This window comes from Leiobunum rupestre, chromosome 7, assembly GCF_980474605.1.
Source record: "Leiobunum rupestre chromosome 7, qqLeiRupe1.1.hap1, whole genome shotgun sequence".
Classification (NCBI taxonomy): domain Eukaryota; kingdom Metazoa; phylum Arthropoda; class Arachnida; order Opiliones; family Sclerosomatidae; genus Leiobunum; species Leiobunum rupestre.
In genome coordinates, this window is record NC_143390.1 from 38730989 (window position 1) to 38748966 (window position 17978).

The window sequence follows — 17978 nt, forward strand, 5'->3', positions numbered from 1 at the left end:
AATGTTCGGGACTCTTCGCAACAGGTCAAAGCGAAACTTATCAAGTCTGTGCTTACTATTATTAATTTTTAATACCGCGTGTAGTGTAAAAAGCCCTAGAAAGGTAAAGGAATTTAAAGAATTTGTAAATTCCCAGATAATTTAAATTTATCCTGAAATTTTATGATAATTTCTTTTTACAAATGTTCCAATAATTTAGTTAAAACATAACCTGTTATACTAAAATATTAGTAAATTCGAAATATAAAATTGAATTGGGGTGGCAGAGTGGTTAGCACTTTCGCCTCGCAGCAAGAGGAGCCGGGTTCGATTCCAGGTTGTGGTATTGGGTGAATACTCGGAAGAACTCCTTTTGCGTAGAGTTTGAAAGTTCTCTCCCCCACTAGTTAAAGGGGTTTTCTCCTGTGTTCTTCGGTTTCCCCTTTTCGTAAAAACTTGTGTATTAAGTGTAGGGAGCTATTGGCTCGCGTTGCAGGAAGGGCTTGCCTATACCCTCCTACACGTTAAACTGAATTAAAGGCAATAAAAGTCGTTATGTCTTATAAGAAATTGTCTAATTTTGAAGTTAATAAGGTTTAGTGTCAGGGAATATTAAAATATTGATAAAGAATATTACACCAAATTCAACGAGGTTCGTACACGACCTGGAAAAGTCCGGAAATTTGAAAATGTTTCCAAAAGGTCAGGGAATTTGAAAATGATTCTAAAAAGTAAGGGAATTTCAAAATGATTCTAAAAAAGTAAGGGAATTTCAAAATAAATCCAAAAAATCGGGCAAATAAATTTTTGAACGAAAAATATTTTCAAGATTTTTACCTCAAACCATTCATTTATTCTACGAAAATGGTCAGGGAAAATTGGGCAACTTGGTCAGGGAAATTAATTCCGGAAATTTTGTATGAACCTTTTTTATTGATTTTGCCGAATTTATTGTTGTATCAACGGAATCGGATGAGCTAATTCTTTAATGAAAGTTGGTATAAGTTAAAATTATACTTTAAAAATAAGCAGTACTAGCTAGGTGGTTTCATTCGACCTATCTAAAATATTTCTCCGAAAGTCGACGGATAGAGGTTATCTTTATAGGAGGAATCTCAACGGCACAATAGAACAGAAACCTATTTGTATAGAGAGAGATCCGCTCGAGAGTCGATCTCTTCCAAGCTCCGAAATCCCCCGACGTTAAAGAGTTTTGACTCTATGCTTTTAACCCCATTCCCTCTAGAGTGGAAAAAGATACTGCTATTTTTGCTGGTGATGTTGGCGGTGGAAGTAACAGGGTTGCCACACATCAGGGAATTTAAAAATGGACCTACAAAGTTGGGAAATTTAAAAATAGTCCTAAAAGGTCGGGGTATTTTAAGAATTTGTAAAAATTCGGAGAATTCAATTTAATCTTGACACTTTAAAGGTAATTTTAATCTAGATCTATGGCAAATTCTACTATTATTATTTATATCATTGAAAGTTTTTTCAACGTTGAAATAACTTTTGTACTGAAATATAAGTTGATTAAATTTATTAACTTCTGATAAATGTAAAAGTTTGGCCCTAAAAAGTCAGGGAAAATAACTTAAAATGATCTGGGAAAACAGGGAATTTTAATCTGAGAATATTGTGGCAACCCTGAAGTATTGTGCTAGGTTAAATAGGATTATGATTGCGAATAGGAATGGTATTTATCCCCGGACACTATTAGGTAGGATGCATCTACAATCTTAACTGTTTATTACACGTTTGCTAGCGTTATTCTAACTATTTGGTCCGCTATTTGAGTTGATGGTATAATTATCCGATTTAACGCGCGATATATATATGTAAATGCGACAATGACGAAAGGCAACCTAGTAGTACAACATGGAAATTTACAACGCCACCGAGGCTTAGTTATTTTAACGTGTTTTATACGTTGCTCAGTCCACCATGGATTAAACACTAAAGGATGTTCCACGGGCGAAAAAACACACAAATGCCCTGTCACGTCGCCACCTAGCGGCGTGAGTCCGAAAAACCGGAAATTTATTTTTATCTCCGCTCTATCCAGGGGCAAACAAACCCACGTGCTTTTAAATAAATAATGGTATCGAAAAAATAGCAGAGGATTTCTAAAAATCACGTTATAAAAGTTCCAAAAAATAACAGATGGCGTTACAAACTCATATCCGGTGCCCCTGGATAGAAGAAAAAAAATAACACCTCGCTAACGAGGACTTTGCCTTAGGAAGCTAGCCCGTGGAACATCCTTTGGGACATTTACGTTAAAGCGAGTGTCGGCTCGACGTGAAGTAGCTCTTTTTTTCAACAGATGTCGCTAGAGTCGAAATCAAAACAAGATGCTTACGCTACATTTTGACCCAAAAGGGGATTGGCTCGTTTGTAAATTTAACGATAACTTAAATTATAATAATTTTTAACAATATATTTTATATAGGATATATAAATTAGGTTAAAGTCCACTAACAATTGTAAGTAGAGTATAAGTAGTCTTATTAATACTCTACAATGGTTCTCTGACGACGTTATCGTTTCGCTATTTTGAATTTTAGCTTCCTTTTAAATCAATAGATGGCACCACGACCCAGGGTTGGCACGATTTTGCAAAGGGTGGAAAAAGACTAGTTTTTCCGCGGTTTTTCCCAACTATTGTTTTCCTGCCAGAAACCGTGTGGAAAATCGTGTTTTTTTTTTCACCTAGTGGCAAAATTCAAATAAAAGATTAATAATAAAAGCAGTATATTCTTCTATTCTATTCACTCTTCTTCATCTCTCCTATTTGCAATGACCAAATTAGTCACTTAAATTTAATAGATATATCAATGATTAATTTAGACTGAAAAGGGTTTTTCCGGTTTTTATCAGTTTTTCCCACATGTCCCGGCAAAAAGCTGATTTTTTCCGGGTTTTTGCTATCCCTGCCACGACCTCCAGTATAGTCGTTTTTTCGAAGAAACAGATAGATTAATTGCCATCTCTAATAACAAGGGCCTTATCATAATACAGGTGGCAATGATATAGCCGACAGTTGCTTTAAAACATGACAGATATTGATTAATTAACGTGTTTTTGAAGTACTACGAGACAACTGAGGCTTCGTGAATATAGCAGTGACGAATGAGGGTTCTAATATGTCCTGCGCCGTCTTGTTTTTGTTAAGCCTTCGAATGTGGCGAAACGTTGATTTACTTCTGATTTTTTGGAGATAAGGAGTCCGCGTGATCTTTTTCAATTGCTCCTTATTTCTCCTAGTCACGCTCTTCGTATATAGCTTTTCCTAAGATTACCTAGCCAACTTAGCCGAGTGTGAACGGGACTGTTTTTACCCCTAAATATACCGGCTCTTCCCTTTTGTTCTATGCAGGCTGAAGTGTTTTGTGTTCGTCGCGGATAAGTTTCGTTCGCATCGTAAAAGAGAACTTCGTTCCGTTGGTGGAAACGTCCAATTTTCGCGGTTTTATTAATCGCATTTATCTAAAGCTGGTTTCACACTCGACGGAAAATAGCAGCGTAAAGTTGAACGTTAGCGGTATATCGAATGAGAATCAATTGTCAGCTCGGCGTTTACTATCGTCTTTCCGGCATATTTTCCGTCGAGTGTGAAACCAGCTTTAAAGTTCGCTTCAAGCAATAGCAATAATACGCGCAATATTTCTGTGGGGTGTCTGGGACTTAGACGGATGAAGAATCCATAGAAAAAGAAGTGTCGACCCGTCTATTTTAATTGCCAGAAATAAATATTCTCTAAATTTCGGAATAGGTTAGAATGACATTAGCGATGTACTAAAACTAGTCTAGTCGCGGAATGGCAATCGTATTAAATTTTGGATGTCCGACTGGACAAATATCTCCCCCTTTATTTGGTGAGCAATGACTGACGGTTGAAATCCGTTCCTAATAACGCAAACAATAGCTTAGGGCGAGAACAAAGCTGATGGTCGAATAGGCTCGTCTCTCGAAGTTCGAACGAATCTCTAGAATTCGCCCTTTTCTCTCGCTCGCTGTCTCTACTGTACGCCCGAATCGATTGGGATCCAATTTTGCCTTTTGTGTATTTGGTCTTTGTTTCGCTGGACTGGCTACGTAAATTGCCTCGTTAGGGAGTTACTTGTACGCTTAAAATGCCCTTACTGGGGAGGCCCCCTCCCTAATGGACCCCTTCGTATCAAGCGTCGGTAAGGTTTCGACCCCTCTATCTCTCCCTCGGCTCGCTTTAGGGCTGTGTTTTGACGTATTATTAATATTTCGCGAGGTTAAGGTTTAACGGGAACCTCACGCGTTGGCGTACCTAACTTCCGATGCTTGCTCTTTTCTGAAAAAAAAACCGCGATTGTTTTCGTGCAAAATTAATTTACTTGTCAAGAAAACAGTATGTTTGCTTTGCTATTAATTGTTTTAGATAAATCGATTTAATTCGAAATTTACTGTTGAATGTTTTTACAATTATCGAAAAGTTAGAACGAAATCAAAAACGTTATAATTAAATTGATTCTTGCCTAATCGTATATAATTTATGCGAAATCGAACTACATTTATGGATTGAAATTTATAGTCTAAATCAATTTAATAGGCAATTAAATTTGTATTAATTGAATACAGCTACGCTGAAAGGGATCGATAAATAGTTTGATCCCTTACTTATATATTACGTAAACGTTATCGGCTAGTAGGTACCATAAGCGGCACTCGATTCTCATGCATTGTTCGGACTGAGAGCTATCCCGTCAAGCGTGGATATATATTTTTTCCCTAAAATATGAAGCTCAGCTCCAAAGATTTTTCGGCGAGGAGGAAAAGAAAGGTCGCTAAAGATCTCTTTATTAGGTAAGGCTGAAGGGGTTGAGCGGGTTTTCGAGTTGGGCCCAGCCAAATCGTAGTCTGCGCGAGCCAGCCACTCTCCCTGAACTTTTCTAATAATGGCTTTCTCGGGCAGCGCTGTCGGCGGCTCTCTTTCGTCGGTGCTTTGCGGGGCAAACGCCCTATTGATCCGCCATGATGGGGATGAGGGATGGGAAGAGGCTGACTGGAGAACGGCGGTTGCCGGGAGACGCCGGTCATCCCCCAACCCCTCCTCGTTCGTGGCAATCTCGCCTCGCTGTACCCGGCCGAGATCCTAAAGGGGGGGGGGCGAAAATAGAGCTTTCCCGTCCCCTCTGTCTGGTTGGCGACAGAATTGGACGGAAATATAGCCCTACAAGGAGGAAATGATCTTTTTTTCCGCCAATTTTTTTTGTTTAGTCGGCCTATCCCCTTCGGGTATTTCATAGGATTCTCCGAATTTTTAAAATGGGATTTACGTTTGCGTCTTCTTTTACCCGTCGTCAATTTTTATCGAAGTTGAAAATGTCTACAGATCCATCCTCCGTTCTTAAAATTACGTCCTTCTCTTTGATCAACAGTAAATGAGTTTGGCTTTGCCATATTTTGGTGGTTTTTAAGCGGAACAAAGAGACTCTGTCGTACGAAATTTACATCATTTTATTTTTTATGCGTCTTGATTTTTATTTTTTTAAGACCTTTGTTCCAACATTTTTACTCTCGCAACATTTCGTGCCGCAAATAATTTTGAAATTTACTATTTCGAAGGAGGTACGACGGCTTTTAACTACGTTCCCATCCATCTATTTTTCGTATATTTTTTTATTCACCAACCAGTTTTCGAGAGTTTATAGGTGTATAAAATTGACCGGGGCTCTACGGCAAAATTCAATGAACTGTGTTGTGAAGAGTTTTTCTGTCTCGTCCGGGATTTGAATCATAACTCGATTTGGTTTTTCGATGAATGAACGATTCGCTTCACCGCTTATTTTTACCTTCCCGCGTGGAAAAGAAAATTCGTTTTCTTTCTCAATAAAAGCTTATTTAAAATAATAGACTACACCGGTGTACGCTTAAAGCCACGGTTTCTTGAAAATGTTTCCAAACTTCTCCCTTTCTCCCACCCCCCAAAATTATTTCAATATATTCCGATGGTTAGTTTTGTTCTCGCAATCATTGAGCAAAATTAGATTTATCGCAATCATTCGCTTCTTTCGTAAAGTTCATCCTTTCTCCATATTTTATCCATTTCCATGGCAACCGACTTTCTCCCTCTCTCTCTCTCTCGACTTCAAATTTTAATGTTAACAAGTACACCCCGGACGCCGGGCTCGCGTCAAATACCAAGTGCCATTCCCAATCTAGGATGCAAACGTAACTAAGGGATCCGCGCGTTAATTTAATAAATTAAGACGTTTGTTAATGCAGCCTTAATTATGACTTTTCTTCGTTAAATACACTCGCTTGGCAGAGCCATCTGCCGTCAAATATGGTGATTTAGTAGTCTAACATCTGATGTCGATTGATATGGGGATATTCCATTTTCCGGATGATATTTGATAACTAGTGAGAAAATGACTATTTCCTAGAGAAATAAACTTATAAGCTGTAAAAATGAAACGTGGCTCGAATTTATCGCTTGTATTACTCCGTCTACCTATGCAAACTATAGAAATATACAAACTATATTACTAGTATCTTTATAAAATCACTTTTTGGTTCTCGTATAGAGAACTAACACTGTAGCCGCAGGGTTGGCTGGTTTACACCAAGTGATTTTTTTTTAAACCAATGGTTTTTTAATCATTTTTTTAATTAATTAAATATTTTTCCAAAATGTTTGTACATTTTCTTACCGAACTGATTACATTTCTAAAACATTTACAAGGTGACCACATTTCCTATATTTTCAATACCTTCCTATTCACCCCTTAGGTTTTCTCATGTATATAACCCGAAAAAATTCCGTCGTCGTGAACCCTTCTTCATCCTATATTGAACTTTATTTGAGCTACTGATTTTCGATAAGAATCTTTATTTTTGCTTATGGTGAGGCTTGTAATAATACTCATATATTAATTTTTAGTTGATTTGTAATATGTATGCATGGTTAAACAAAAGCGAAAAATAGATTAAAAGTAAAATAAAGCAGAGTTTAAAAAAACCTGATTTAAACCCAAAAAACCGGTCTTTTGGGGTTTTTATTAAAAAACCGGGTTTTATTTTCAACCCTGCGTAGCCGACATGTTGGGTAGGATTTTTTTCAATAGGAAAAAGCACGGGTAACGTCGTGTGACGTAGAACTGTTAGCTCCCTATTTTGAAAAAGCAGCGGTTTCAATCGAATAACGTAAAGACGGCAACTTCTCTCTAGAAGGTATATGACGTACTTCTGGTGCTAAATACGGAGCTCTCACAGTAGGCCGTTCTTCGTCTATGGTAGGATCGTCGGCGAGGCGAGTCCCTGATAAGAGAGCAGAGATGACTGCCCTCCCTGTGCCGAAGCATTTGCCACCTCCCGCGAGCATCCACTCTTTTCATCTCCCTTTCAATGCCTTCTTTCCCGTCGCTCGTATTTCCACCCGGCCGGTACCAAGAGAGAGAGCCCCATCCTCTATATATCACGCCACGGTGAAGGGCTGCTGGCCTCCTCTCCTCTTTGATATATATACAATTCATTTCAGCCCCTTTTTTCAATACACTCGTAGCTACGGCGGAGGAATACCTCGCGTAATCTCTCGGAGGGAAGAAGTAGCGCGGTGTAAAGCGCGAATGAAAAGGCGATATAGTAGAGCGAGGATTGGGATAACGACGCGTGCAAATAGAAGCGCGTACTCGTAACCCTCCAGCCGCCTTGTCTCCACTGCCAAGCGAATTTCGGACGCTATCTTAGCGTAGGCCCCGGAGAAAGGCAACCAGCTGAACAAGCTCTTCCCCAGCTTGGGTTCCCGTATACGTCACGAGTCAGACTGAGAGTGGGATCTACCATTACCGGCCTCGTAGGGGCGCCTGTATCGCGCGTTACCAAACGAAAATCTTGTTTTTTTCCTTTCCACATTGACAGAAATCGTTTTTATTCCCTTCCCAATTTCCATAGCCGTATTTCATTAATATAATTTCGGTTTCATCCCCGCTTTTACGCGCGTTCGAGTCACCTAGTTTTCGCGGTATGCCGGATCATAAGCGAAGGTCTTAATGGTACTTGAAATTGTACGCAAAATATCCGCTATATGCTTTATGATTCTAATTTGTACCGTATTTTTCTTTTTGCAGCAGATTTCGGCATCGACCAAAAAACTGTGGGGTGTCGACGACCAAGGACCCAAGCCCGATGACGCCACCAAGGGTCTCTTTCTCGGGGACCAATGGAGAGACACAGCGTGGAGCACAGGGCACAATGCCGCTTCCGGTTAGTTGACGCGAAAAAAGTTTTAGGCCTAAAGGCTGCTGTTCAGTAAAGATAAAACGCTGCTGCCACGGCGAGCGTCGACGCTAAAGAATTCGATTTGGCTTAGATTAATTAACTTAACTAAAGGATGTAGCTTTATACGTTGTTTATTTGCTTAACACACTCGCCTATACCCCCATGAACCAAGCGGAAAGGGATTTCAAGCTATATCTTTGTTTTGTAACCGTGGTGATGTTTTTGTTGGGTCCACATCTAACATTTATTGCCGCTTGAAGTACAGTCCCTATCAAACGTTTATGGCCGTTTTCTTTTGGCAGCCATTTTGTTTCTTATTTTATGTAGAGAACCGACTGGGGGCTTTTTGGAAAGAATACCTCCACGAAAATAATATGCAGTGACAAATAAGGTGCTAGCACCATTTGGGCGTGATCAAAGCCGGAAAAATAAAAACCCTCTAAAAAGAAGTAACGAAAACAAGAATAAATTATATCGTGTCTATGCTTGTTCGACGCGTGATCACACTCAGAAACCAAATCTAATTATTAACCCTAATTTCATTTAATTGCTCTTGTTTCACCTAAAAATTAAATAAGGGTTAATTTACTTGTTTTTCGTCGTCACTATTTCTTCAATAACTTTAAAATTTCGAATCCGATTTGCAAAATGGTGCTAACTTATTATTTGTCACTGCATATTATTTTCGTGAAGGTATTCTTTTTAAAAACCCTCCAGTCGGTTCTCTACCTAAAATATAAACAAAATGGCTGCCAAGATAAAACAACCAGAAAATTTTTATCGGGACTGTACATCCTGTAGCGGAGTTAGTTAATTAATCCTTGTATTAGATTTAATGAGGATTTTAAAAATTGACGGTCACTGTCGTGGCGGTGAAAAACAAACCTTACTATCGGTGACGTTATATTCTGACCGTTTTGTTTGGGTACGCAGGGGTGGCGTTTGCCGAGCACGCCTTGTCCCAGCCAATTATGGTCCAAAGGAGAAGCGGTTCCTACCCAGGTAGCGACGCGGCCGCCATGCTCTCGCCAAGATCGTCGGAAACCGGCGGGCTGGGGATGAAGATGGCCGAGTACGTCTTGGGCACTTCCCCCACCACCAAAGACATTGATTCCCGAATAGCTAGGCTCCATGTTGGAATGGTAAATCAACTCTTTGAAATTATTACGAAATGATCGTCTCCTAATAATATCGATACTGTCTCGAAAATGAAGAACTCCGTGGAAAATCAAGAGAAAAACAAAGGCCCCAAAAACTCTCCGTACGGCGGTGATGGCAAGAAAGGCGACGATGGCGGAGGTGGTGCCATGATCCAAGCCAACGGAATCATACAGAATGGCCTCGATGACGACAAAGGCTACAAGTACGTTGATGGCGCTAACAAATCACCCCCTATTCTTACGTTGACGATATGTTTTTGTCCGTAGAATGCATGGTCGTAATACGGGCAGTAGACAGCCATCGCCCAGCGAAGAAGACGTAAATAAAAATGTAGCCATGAATGACGTACATGTATCTAAAATGCCAAAATCCGACATGGTCGTACAATCCGTACAGGGAGGACCTATGCAACAGGGCCCCAATTTACACGGACTCGAGACCGGTTATGACCCGGTCGGTATCGACACGTTACACTTCGATTATCCTTCGCAACTAATGCAGTCCATGGACTCTCCGGGAATCCTCGATTACGGTTCTCAGGTCAGTGGAGCTCTTTCGTATTTGAATGTTAATAGACAGACATATATAGATGCGTCGTCGTCGTTGTTTTCGCGTTAAGTAACCTCGCTTTTCGTAAGCCGCTCTCCTGGCTTTACATTTTTTGTTTTGGTTTGATTTTTTTATTAATTCCTCGTAAACTTAATTTGCTTCTTTTTAAATATTCTCCGTTCTTCCCTCGCCCTCGTCTCTTTTCCACCCCCGTTGTTTTCTGGTTTTTTTTCGCTCCCAACGCTACTTGTATTGGCTAATTTACCCGAGGGTGTTGGTTTTTTCTTCGGAAAAATTGTCGCTTGTTCGTACCAAAACTCATAACAAATTTAAGAGAACGAGTGAGCCAACCCCTCCACTCCTATCCCAGCTCTATCAGCAACAAAGGAATCAGCACATGCAGCCCATGATGGCTGCGGCGGCGGCCCAACAGCAACAATACCAACAGCACATGGGGCCGCCCGCTCAGCAACAAGGTCAAAACATGGGAGTTCCGCCTCCGCCCGCCACCCCTTACACTTCCAGTCCTTACATGATGAACCAAGACCCTTACGCGCCAATGGGAACAATCATGGCCGGCCAGTTCGGTAAGTACTTAACTAACGCTAAGTTGGAAGCGAATTGTGATCGATGTAACGCTCGTTAGGTCCAGCCGTTTTGCCCCAGTATTACGGGATGCCACCGTGGGGGGTGTTTCCCGCGCCGACACCGGGGATGATGCAAGGTGGTCAAGGTCAACCACAAAATCCAGCGGCAGTTCAACAGCAACTGATGAGAGGCGGGGGTGCCCGACCAATGACGCCCCAGGGCCCTGGTCCTGAAGGAATGCCCCAAGGTGGTAACAGTGTCCAAGGAATGCAAGGACCTGGTACGTAAACCCGCTATAGTCGTATATAGACGATATTTAAAAAACTGAAATTGACGAAGTTCAATATGGTACAGGTGGTCAATATCAAATGCTACCTCCTCCGTATTACGATCAAATGATGGGTAATACCAGAGGTATGGGAGCTGCCATGCGTTTAGTTCCTCCGGTTCTCATGAATCCCGCGGCCGCTGCTGGTCAACCAACTAATAATCCAGGTACCTAAAACGGTTCTTTACAATTCGTACTCTCGTCCTTTTTACGTTTCTAATCGAATGGTTTCGGTATTCCGCGAAGGGAATATGAACAATAGTGGTTTGAGGCTAATGGGATCTCAAGGGCAACAAGTTCCGAATGCTGCTGGGAATATGCTCTCTAACAACGCTACGAATTCCGTTGGCAGTGCCCTATACACTACAGCCGCTACGTCCAATATGGGCTACAACCCGGTTACGTCCGGCATGGGTTTCTCCGGAAGCAACAGCAATCACTTAGGCTTCCCATCTGGATTGGGAATGGGCTTAGGTCAAACTCAAGGAAGCGTCGGTTACGGCAACAGCGCTCTCGGGCCAATTGGCTCGTCAGCGATGGGCTCCTTAGGAAGCGGTGAGTCAATTTCTTCGCGGGTCTTTTGGAGGGTAAAACGTACTTTTTAAGGCGGTTTTTCTAAAGCCACCGTAAATAGATCTTATGAACCTAGGTTTGGGTGGCAACTCTGGGTCTCCTCGTCGAGACTCGTTCGACCGTCGAGACAGTTCTGGACTCGGAGGCGGACCGAACGGGCCTAGCTTCTCGGCGAGCCTCGAAAATCAGTTCTCTCGCCACATGGCTCCGGGAAAGGGAGGAGGATATTACGGGCCTCTGGGTACGATGTCCGCCTCGCCTGGTCCTGGACCTATTGGAATGCTTCCCCCAAGTCAATCCTTGTCTCCTCCGCCTTCTTTGAATGGCTCGACGGGAAACCTGAGCTTAGGAACTATCAGCAATTGTATGCGTTCGGCGGCACCAGGAGCCGAAGCCAAATTCATGATTCGAAATGGACCACTGGGTGGCGGCATGTTTGGATCGTCCAATTCTTTGTTCCCAACCCGATCTCTTCAGAGGAAGTAAGGCCAAAGACCGCGAAGCTCTCGTTTCAATCGTTAGGGTATTGATTTCTTCTACCACGTTCTAAGTTCTAGTATAGAGAAACCGACTGGTCGCAGCCGGCTGTTGGAAGACTTTAGAAACAACCGATATCCTAATCTTCAATTGCGAGACCTGGCCAATCATATCGTCGAGTTTTCACAAGACCAACACGGCTCTCGATTCATCCAACAGAAGTTGGAGCGAGCGACTCCCGCCGAGAAACAAATGGTTTTTAGCGAAATTCTGGGCGCCGCTTACAGCTTAATGACTGACGTCTTTGGTAACTATGTCATTCAAAAGTTCTTCGAGTTTGGCACTCCCGAACAAAAGCAAGCTTTAGCCCAGAAGGTTAAAGGTCATGTACTTCCTCTCGCCTTGCAAATGTACGGTTGTAGGGTTATTCAAAAGGCGCTGGAGTCTATTCCTCCCGAACAACAGGTACGCGTCACGTTAATCCGAATACAGTAACCCCGAAATGTCCTAAACAAACGAGTTTTTTTTCTCTTTCCTTTCATCGTTGTCAGTTCGTCTTACAGAAGGAAGTGGTCAAAGAACTAGATGGTCACGTTCTTAAATGCGTCAAAGACCAAAATGGAAATCACGTCGTGCAAAAATGCATCGAGTGCGTCGATCCGTTGGCACTCCAATTTATCATCAACGCCTTTCAGGGCCAAGTAAGTGACTTTTACATCGTCTTACGAGAATAGTTTGTCTAAACCTTCAACGTTTTTATTTGTCTTTGCTTAACACCAGGTTTTCGCACTGTCAACTCATCCTTACGGTTGTCGAGTTATTCAACGCATATTGGAACATTGTACGCCTGAACAGACTTTACCAATACTAGAAGAACTCCACCAACATACGGAGCAATTAGTTCAAGACCAATATGGTAATTACGTGGTACAACACGTACTCGAACACGGGAGATCGGAAGATAAGAGCAAAATTGTTACTCAAGTCAGAGGAAAAGTTTTGCAACTATCACAGCACAAATTTGCAAGGTAGGTTTTACTTTTCATAGCTACTTTTCTATAGACCGATATACATTTAACGAGGGAGAAGACCCTTTCACGGGGCTAATGTCAGTATAGGTCGATTTTTAATTACTCGTACTATATGACGCCAAAAGTTTGAAAAGTAGAAATTTTAAACTCCCTTCTTGTTTCTTCTTATGGCTGTCGAAATTTTTAATTTGGTGGAATCTAGTAGAAATGCATTAAATTTGAACCTATAAGGGCTTCTCTACATGTTTTACCCTTAAGCAATTTGTTTATATCGGTCTATTGGCGTTAACGGCGTTTATAGTCCAGACTTTGTGTGACCCTTGGCGGGGGGGGGGGGGGGCTGATAGCAGAAGAGATAAATGTAGGCTAATACTGTAGGATGTTAGTACACAAAGGAATTCGGCCACGCCCAGGAAGGGAGGGGGGGTTCTTTAGGACTAACTGACTTTTGACCTTGATGGTAAAGCTTGATACTGGGGAAGGTTTTTGTTTCTCTGTCAAGAAGGGGTCTTCCTACATAAGTACTGTCACAATATCTCAAAAAGGGCAAGGATAGGTATTGCTTTTTTATTTGGTGACATTTCTAACTTTATCTATTTTAAAACCAAAACTCAGGAAGGTACTTGCATTAGCAAGGTAGATTTAAAATTGGACTTTTGCTGGTAACGCAGCTTTGCTTGCTGAAACAATTTTTATTTTTATTACATTTAATTTCAAATGTTAATTAAATAGTAACGTTGTTGAGAAATGTGTAACACACTCATCGAGAGCTGAAAGAACTGTTCTTATTGAAGAAGTTTGTACATGTCATGATGGGTAAGTAATAATGGAGCTTATTTGAAATTTTATAGACGTTAATTTTTCCTTCAATATCTTTTCCTTTTATTAAATTAATAAGAGTTTAAAGTCACTGAAAATTTAGTAAATTATACAATATGATGTAATTTTTTTAGCTTACATTAAAAAAATTATTTTCTAATCAGCGATATGACTAGTTTTTAGCATAGTCGCAGTTATCCCTATTTATGCAAGTGATTGAAACGTGACATTAGATGATCCACCTTAAAAATTTAATTTTTTTACTTTCATTGTGAAGTAGTGGATTCATTTCTTTCATTCAACGAAATTTAATAACCCCTTAATTAAGCTACAATTTAATTGGATATTGAAAAAAAATTATCCCTATTGAATTATTGCGCCATACTGAGAAAATGTTTGGTGTGTTACAAAACAGAGCCTTATACACAATGATGAAGGATCAGTACGCAAACTATGTGGTTCAAAAGATGATAGAGGTTGCCGAACCAAACCAGCGCAAACTCTTGTTGCACAAGATCCGTCCGCATATTGCCTCTCTGCGAAAGTACACCTATGGCAAGCACATTTTGGCTAAATTGGAGAAATATCTTGTAAAGAACAACGATCTGGGACCCATAGGTGCCCCTCCAAATGGAACCTTGTAGGGAAAGGAAAAATCAAAAAGAAATAATGTCTCAATAAGATTTGTATAAATGTAACATTCAACAAAAACGCAAAACCCAATCGTAAATGAGAGGATTAGACTGCCAATTTATTCTTAAACCTAGAGTCTAGGCTACACTTAAAAACGGCGAACCTTTTTTAAATTGTATAATGTTTTCTATTTTAATTTTTTCAGCTGACTTAACGAATTATCTAATAAGTAACGCTAGTTGTTAAATGGGATTGCACGTGTGAGATAGAATTTTTTTGGGTTTAATAATTGGGAAATATTTAAAAAAAGTTGGATGTTGCGACGTAAGCTTTGATGATGGTATTTTGTAGTTATATTGTAAAAAGAACTTCTCTTTTTAGAGTTTAATTTTTAATTCATTTTCCAAAATCATCATCATCTAAAGGAAAGACATAAAATTATCATCTTAAATGAAATCCTTAGCCACTCGGTTATCTCAGTTTTCCCCATTAGGTTAAAAAATTCGTTATTATCAGCTTAGTTTTAGGCTATCTTAAAAGTTTAAAAGAGCCATTCTCTCTCCCATCCTTTAAATACGCATACTTTGTCTCATTGAAATTTTAACTTATGTATAACGCAGGACTTAGTTTCTGAACAGGAGTCATTTGTAAAATATTCGACTAAATGTAAATTTTTGTTTAAACGCGAGTTAGTTTGTAAAATACTGAAAAAAAAATTAATTTGGACTGTGTAAGATAAATTATTACATGTAGGTGAACATGTCCGTCTTTTTAAAGAAAAGAGTGAAGCTCAATTTTTAGGTCCCCCTCTTTCACTCCCTCACTACTGGATCAATTAGTTTAATTTAAAAAGTTATTGACCTTTTTGAGTTAATTTTGTTAGTTCTTTAATTACGAATTGGCCACCCAATTAGGTAATTAAATTATAGTAAATATATTTCGCAGTCGGCGATATATATTTCTCTTAATTAAAATTAGTAGGTCAGCTGCCTGTGTATAATGTACATTGTATGGAAAAAATGTTTAATTCTACCGAAAAATAACAATATGGTCTTTGTAATAATCGGTGCTAAATAGGTGTAATTTGTAATACAGCTAATTTTTGATAATGTATTGTACAGTCTGAAACTTGTAAAGGTGTAATTTAGATCCCGAAACATTGGCAAACTAAAATATTTGAATCCCCTTAAAAAATCAATTTTTTAGTACATATTAAGGCGTTGAGCTATCTATATATACATAACTATATAAATATATAAATAATTGGTGGGAAATCAACAGAAATGTATAATTTTGCACCCTTTTCCCCATGGCCAACTATTTGGCACAGGCTGCCTGTAGTATAGTCGCCAATTCTTTAACTCGTGGTGCGCAAACTACGATCGTCTAAGCCATATTTTAAAATTTTGTCAAACAACTAACATTTGTAGTTGGTTTCTAATTATGATTTATCTTTAGGTAATAAGTGTTAGGTTAGCTTGTATTTTAGGAGTCATTTTCTTAAATTTTTAGGCGGTAAATATAACCCAATTGAATGAAAGGATTTCAATATTAGCATTTTCAAACACATTGTAAGTATTGATAAAAAAAAACGGAACGGTTGGTGAGATTCGATTACAAATATTAAATTATTTGAAATTACAAAGCTAAATAGCTTGAATGGATTTTTCCGAAATAAGAAAATATAAAAATTTTAGTGTGAATTTGGACCCTTATCAAGCCTTTGTGTCACTGCAGTGCCTGGTGCTTTGTGCAGTGAATCGTGAAAACACTGCCAAAGTGATATCTCAGCACTTGCCTAAAACAAATTTAGAAATAATCGTGACATATAAATTCATTATAGAAATAAATTCATTATAAAAATGTTAGTGAAGTCTTGTAAGAAAAAGAATACTAATATGGTTGTATTGAAATTTTAGCTCCATTTATTATAAGCTTGTTCACTATAAACCAAACGTTACAAAAATAGAGTGATTGTAGCGTTAAGCAACATATTTGTCAAAGTAGGACTGTGGAAACCCCTTTTTTTTGTATTTTTAATTGTACAATGTGTAGATGTTCCTTTTTTGTTATTATTTTCTCATTTTGTATTTTTAAGGAGTGCTTTATATTGTAATTAATAACCATTTTGTCTTGTGCATAGTGTTGCATATAATGTAGATTTTGTAGCTGGGAAAAAAATATACACTATATTGTGAAAATTTCATTGTACACATTCATACAAAGTCATAGGCCAAGGTATATATAAAAATATCCTTCATTGTACCCGAAATAATTTTGAAAAGGGAGAGCTTTCGTATCAAATTAATAACGCTAAAAGAGGCCAGCCTCAATATTAGGGGAACAAATTTGTAAATTTCTGTTTAATTTTTTTCAAATATTAGATTTTTTTTGTAAACTTCTATCATCTGTAAAAATATTTAAAATTTAAACTACCTGATGCAAATTTAAGCCACAATTTTTCTGTATAAAATATCAATATTTTTAATACTAATAATTAAATTGGGAAGAAACTAAAAATTTCCAAGAAAAAGTAATTATGTATTATAGTTTAAATATAGTTTGTAAAAAAGCGCCTCTGTAAAATAGATATCGTTTATTATATATAAAAAAAAATTTTACTTGTACTTAAATTTTAAATTGTGGTTTAAATTTGAATAAGTTTTCTTATTTCGCTCTACAATGTACTTTTTATCTTGTCTTTTCAAGTTGACAGAAAATGGATTTATATTAGAGGCGTTGGTTAGCGAGTACACTAATTTTAACTCTCTCAATTCTCTCTTCACTATCTTGGCCATGTACAGACAGTATGTAAATTTGTAAATTGACTATATACTAAAAAAACGCATCTTAAAAACCAACCATGCTATTGAAATGCCTATGCCTTGTAAAGTTTTTCAGTATCTTAGGCAAGGAGAAACAAAAGTTAATACATTAAAATAAAATGTATCAAACAAAATATCCTTTTCACTCGTTCTTTGTACATGGAACCATTAAAGTTAGTTGCCTGGAGTAACGAAGTAACACGTCTATTTCGTTTTACCTTAATAAGTAAACTGCAATAGATATTTTACCACGTTACCTCGAGTACCTTAACTTTATAAATCATTCGTCAAGTATATATATATATAAATAAATATAAAAACCAAAAGAGCAGCCAACCTTCACTGGTTTAACTCGATGAGTAGTGCTGAAACTAACGCTATTGGGAGTTGAGAAATCATTTTTCCCAGGCAATTCTTTGTAATTTTGTACATGTAGTTCATAAAATTGTAATCATTGTGCAGTAATTTAAGGAATTTTACTAGAAAAGTAGGATGGTAAAAAAATATACCTTTTCATTTTATATATGGCATACTTAATTTCTCATTCCCTCACAATAAAAAAATTCAGGCAATCAAAAGCATTCAGTTTTCAGGTATAACAGAATTGAATTTTTGTTCATTAATATATTTAAACTAAACCAGTAAAAACTGGAGCATTGTATCGTAAGATCTCTGTGAAACAATTTTGGTTTGAATATTGTTTTTTTTCTGTACCCAAAATTACTAGCTTATGTGAAAGCTATGTGTTTTCCCAATACT

The 17978-nt window shown here is 38.5% G+C and overlaps 1 protein-coding gene across 4 annotated transcripts in view; it reads left to right on the top strand.

Moving 5' to 3' along the window:
* pum (pumilio) overlaps nucleotides 1-17951 on the top strand; it is a 38128-nt gene extending 20177 nt beyond the window's left edge. For 2 of the 4 annotated variants that reach the window (XM_090180651.1, XM_090180652.1), the window contains exons 4-17: nucleotides 8085-8220; nucleotides 9169-9377; nucleotides 9450-9598; nucleotides 9663-9936; nucleotides 10280-10532; nucleotides 10592-10813; nucleotides 10888-11028; nucleotides 11108-11416; nucleotides 11496-11916; nucleotides 11986-12376; nucleotides 12463-12612; nucleotides 12692-12939; nucleotides 13675-13758; nucleotides 14177-17951. In XM_090180651.1, coding sequence (XP_090036777.1) covers nucleotides 8085-8220; nucleotides 9169-9377; nucleotides 9450-9598; nucleotides 9663-9936; nucleotides 10280-10532; nucleotides 10592-10813; nucleotides 10888-11028; nucleotides 11108-11416; nucleotides 11496-11916; nucleotides 11986-12376; nucleotides 12463-12612; nucleotides 12692-12939; nucleotides 13675-13758; nucleotides 14177-14405 — 3216 coding nt within the window. In that variant the 3' untranslated portion in view covers nucleotides 14406-17951. The remainder of the gene's footprint in view (nucleotides 1-8084; nucleotides 8221-9168; nucleotides 9378-9449; nucleotides 9599-9662; nucleotides 9937-10279; nucleotides 10533-10591; nucleotides 10814-10887; nucleotides 11029-11107; nucleotides 11417-11495; nucleotides 11917-11985; nucleotides 12377-12462; nucleotides 12613-12691; nucleotides 12940-13674; nucleotides 13759-14176) is intronic. The other 2 variants (XM_090180654.1, XM_090180653.1) reach the window with 2 other exon arrangements.
* Nucleotides 17952-17978: the final 27 nt, after the last annotated feature.